General features: G+C 42.5%; 1 protein-coding gene across 1 annotated transcript; it reads right to left on the bottom strand.

Moving 5' to 3' along the window:
• Positions 1-386: 386 nt before the first annotated feature.
• LOC146363939 (zinc finger MYM-type protein 1-like) lies at positions 387-4,182 on the bottom strand. Its single transcript, XM_084917095.1, has one exon. It carries the CDS (start codon positions 3,025-3,027, stop codon positions 625-627), a length of 2,403 nt encoding a protein of 800 aa, XP_084773221.1. The 5' UTR covers positions 3,028-4,182; the 3' UTR covers positions 387-624.
• Positions 4,183-4,547: the final 365 nt, after the last annotated feature.

Below are 4,547 nucleotides of genomic sequence, written 5' to 3' on the forward strand. Positions count from 1 at the left end.
TAACATTGGTTGCCAACCAAGAAGAAGAAGAAGCTGTGCGTCAGGAGGGAGTGATTCGTTCGCTCGCTCTATGATTCAGCACAGGAGGGAGGGGGTGAGTGAGTGAGTGATTCGTTCGCTCGCTCTATGATTCAGCACAGGAGGGAGGGGATGAGCGAGTCCTGAGTGATTCGCTTACGCTTACGATTCAGCACAGGAGGGAGGGGGTTAGTGAGTGAGTGAGTGATTCGTTCGCTCTATGATTCAGCACAGGAGGGAGGGGGTGAGCGAGTCCTGAGTGATTCGCTTATGCTTACGATTCAGCACAGGAAGGGAGGGGGTGAGTAGCTCAAATGTGTTGTTAGCATGTTAGCAGCGCGATACTACTCTGAACCAAGGAGCAGTGGCGTGCACAGACATTTTGGGGGGCAAGTGCTCCAGGGGGAAAAAAGGGCACTTTTTGCATATGTGGAAAACCTTTTCTTTTTATAATAAAAAAATCGCACAGGTTAAATGCAATTTGACTTTTATTTCAAAACATTCTCTAAAAATCAAAAATCACACCACAAAAAGATAAAATCTGTATCCAACTTTAAACTATATACATACATATTCTCAAGTGTCCATTAAATGGAGTGTACTGCTCTAAAGAAGCATCCTTCTTGGTGCCATGTCTTTGTAGATGTTGATGACCTCGTTGTAATTGATCTCCACATCTTTCTCAATGGCCAACAAGAGGAGATCAGACAACCTTTCTTCTCCACACAAACTTCTTAGTTTATTTTTGATTATTTTTAGCTTTGAAAAGGATCTTTCAACTGTCGCAGTTGTCACTGGTAGTGTTGCGTAGATCTGAATCATTTTGACAAAGGCAGGAAAGATCAGCTGGCCATTGTTTTCCCTCAGTATCAGAAATATTTCTCTGAGGTCTTTTGAACTAAAGCTGGAGTGGAAGACCTTTAATTCTGTTTTGAGCTGGTCCTCATCTTCTCCATAGAATTCACAGAGGATGTGGACAGCTTCAATGGCTTCTGGGTTTGGTGGGCCTACCCAGTTAGCATGCACAGTTAAGGGCTGGAAGGACTGAATGATTCTGGCCGTTGGGCTTCCAGTATTGTCCCCTTTGAACCTCCTGTTCAGTTCCCCAGTCATGATGTCCAGAAAGGTGAAATATACACCACTCCTGAAATATGCCTCCACTGACTCAAACTGAGCACCTACTTGAGACACTGTGGTGCTGTGTTGGAAACGCACTGGAACTTTCCGCTTTCTCTCCTGACCAGGCACCACGGTAGGTACTGGAATGTTGAAACTCTCTGCCTTCTCTGATGCACATCTAAATATCTCTCCAAATTTCTCCTCAGACCTCATGGTTTGCAATGTGTGAAGCACACCATCAATTACCTTGTAGGCAGTGGAATGGTCCAACCCTTCTTCCTGCAGAGAATCTGATGCCAAAGCAGTGACTTCGAATACTGGTGTGGTGATTTCCATGCAGAGAATGAACATAAAATTAATGGCATTTCTGTACATCTGAGCATCACCTTGGGCCAGGTTAGGTGGGTCACTGTCACTGATGTCATCAAGGAGCATCAAAATGGCTTTCAAATTTCTCTGAAGTGCCTTCAGTGCTTTTTCCCTGCAAGCCCATCGAGTATCTGACAGCTGCTGGAGCTCCATAACACGTTGTCCACGAAAGAGAGACTCCTGAAATTTGACCAAGGCAGCATGACGCTTTGGGGAGCCTGAGCAAAAGGCATACAATTTCTCCACCAAGTTGAAAAATGTCACAAAATGCTTGCTGGACTTTGATGCCTCCACTAGTACCAAATTGAGGCAATGGGCTTTGCAGTGCACATAGAGGGCCTTCTCATTGTGTGCACGGATTCTAGCTTGGAGACCTTTATACATGCCACTCATGTTGGCTGCTCCATCATAGCCTTGACCATACATGTTCTTCATCTCTAGGCCATTCTTTTGCAGAAGCAAGAACACTGTATTCTCCAGCTCCTGGCCTGTAGTTGTATCAACATTGCACACTTCGATGAATCTCTCCTTTATTTGCATATGATGAAAATATCGCACAACAAATGACACTTGCTCTTTGTGTGAAACATCAGAGGTTTCATCAAGTAGAATGGAATACATTTCAGCCTCTTTTATTTCACGTTGTATCTCCTTCCTGATGTAAGTTCCTAGTGCTGCAATGATGTCATTTTGACTTCTGTTGGAAAGCAGTGACACCTGGGGCCTTGTCTTGGTGGCTTTAACTGTGGCAATTTTTTCCAAATGCATTTTCAGCACACTATCGTAGCGGGAAAATACATTGACTAATTCACGAAAATTGCCACGGTTATCACTGGACTCACTCTCATCATGACCTCGGAATGCTTGTCCCTGACGTGCAAGATACACTGTTAGGTCAATTAATCTTGTCAGGATTTCTTTGTTTGTCTGCCTCTCTCGCTCTCTAACTTCCACCCCTTTTACGTCTGAAACATCAAATGCAGACTGAAGGGCCTCTTTCTGGAAATTGATCCATCTAACCATGCTTGTCATGTGCATCTCTGCGCTGGAGTGTTGTTTGATTTTTTCAAGAGCAGTACTCCACTTTCTGATGCCATCAGTTGTCCAGGCTGTTCTGCTTTTATATTTTTCATCCGAGAGGAAAAGCCGACAACTAAAACAATGCATTGAATTAGCAGTGGGTGAGTATTCCAGCCACACATTAGCAGAAAACCACTGTTTCTGGAATGATCTCCCCTCAGTTTTTGGGTAAGGTATATCAGGCTGACATGGGCCCACATTGCAGCACATTGAAACGTATCTGTCATTGCGCTTTATTTTAAATGTATGGATGTGTGTTGGATCTGTTGGGTATTGTAAAGCTGCTAACTTTGACATTATGTGATCGATCTGATCTTCCTCATTGTGGTCTTCAGAGAGCACTACATCAGTGTCTGTAGGCCTAACTGAACCTGTTGCTGCATTGGTCGCGGCTTCATCTGTTTCTATATCTCCCTCTTCTGCTATGCTGGTAGATGGCATAGAGCTGCTTCCCTGCTGTGACTGACTACAATGGAACAATAATAATAATAATAGTATTATTATTTATCATAATAATAAGCTTAAACAGATAGTTTTAATAATAACCCATACTGCAAGTCTTGTAACATAGAAATAACTTTCGTAGGTACAAAATAATAGTTAGCTCAATGCCTGCTGATTAAGTTCATTAAAAACTAAGTGTGAACAGCTTTTAAGATTTTTCAATAGAATTAACTGCAAGGAGCAGGTTACATTAAAACATTAAAATAGAACCTGACTCTGCCCTTGACTCTGACCTTTCATCTTCATTTTCCTTTGCTTTCATCCAGGAGAGCAGAGAACTGCTTCCCTGGGCTGCCTGTTGTAGATCCCTTTCTTTCTCCTTTCTCAGCCTCTCTTTCCTAGGCATTATGCTTGCTGAAATTAGTAAATAAATAGACCAAAATGTATGAGAACGAATAAGACTGACTGTGGTCATTACAAGAACAGGGCAGAATGGTCGTTTTCACAGGCAATTGGGAACTGCCTATTTTTCCTTTAGCAAATTAATGTGTTAATGTTGCCAATATGTTACACCAAAAAAAATTAACATGTCTAACCAGTGCTTCTCAAAACTTTTAACATGCACCACCCCCAACACCGTACCCTTCAAACTACCAATAACAACGTCACTGTTCTGTCACAATCAGGTCACAACACAGTGCGTAAATGTCTGCGAGCATCGCTGAGTCAGTAACAACCAGTTAGGCTAAAGACTGCATCTTTAGACAGTTGGACGGTGTTCTAACTTTCTCACAGGAGACACCTACTAAAGACAGTCAAAGACATTAATTTCAATCTTACCAAAGTAGGACAGTAGTTGACGTTAGTTATGGAAAGGCTAATCCACAAAAATGGAGAAACGTCCATAATTCTATTATTCATAATCATGTCAAGGTTTTAGGTTTTTCTGCAGTTCCATCTCTAAAAAGTGTGATGTCTTCCCGTCACTGACTTCAGTTTGAAAACTTTGTATTTATTCACAGATTTCCGTGAGATCATCCTAAAATTTGTAACGAAAAATGGGCTCAAAAGAGCCCTCTGCCTAACGGCATGTAGCCTATAGCATAACGTGATATTTTCAATAGTGTATGCAAAAAGGTCGGAATTGATGGAGAGTGAGGTTGCCTAAATGGTTTAGGTTACATTTTAAATGTGTCCTTTTTTTGTTTATCCATATGGATGGATGGAGGGGGCAAGCTGGCAAAGTTTGTCATGTGCAGTTTCTGACAGGCTACTTCACAACAAAACAATTGCAGGTTGGTCTTAGAGGGCAAACAGAATAATTTCACTCGATTCATGGGTTACCTGACTGGTTGGGAAGGGAAAGAGCTGCCGTGTTGTCCGCCGTGGCTCCCAGTCGCTATAGTTAGCCTACTATGCCTACTCCAAGTAGTCCTATGTCATGCCGCTGCTACACGCCTCACAACAAATGAACTGCAAGCGTGTTTACGTGACACGGTGACAGTGAAAAAGCGACA

This window comes from Perissodus microlepis, chromosome 20 (genome assembly GCF_051167445.1).
Source record: "Perissodus microlepis isolate ML-2025 ecotype Zambia chromosome 20, ASM5116744v1, whole genome shotgun sequence".
In the NCBI taxonomy this organism is placed as follows: domain Eukaryota; kingdom Metazoa; phylum Chordata; class Actinopteri; order Cichliformes; family Cichlidae; genus Perissodus; species Perissodus microlepis.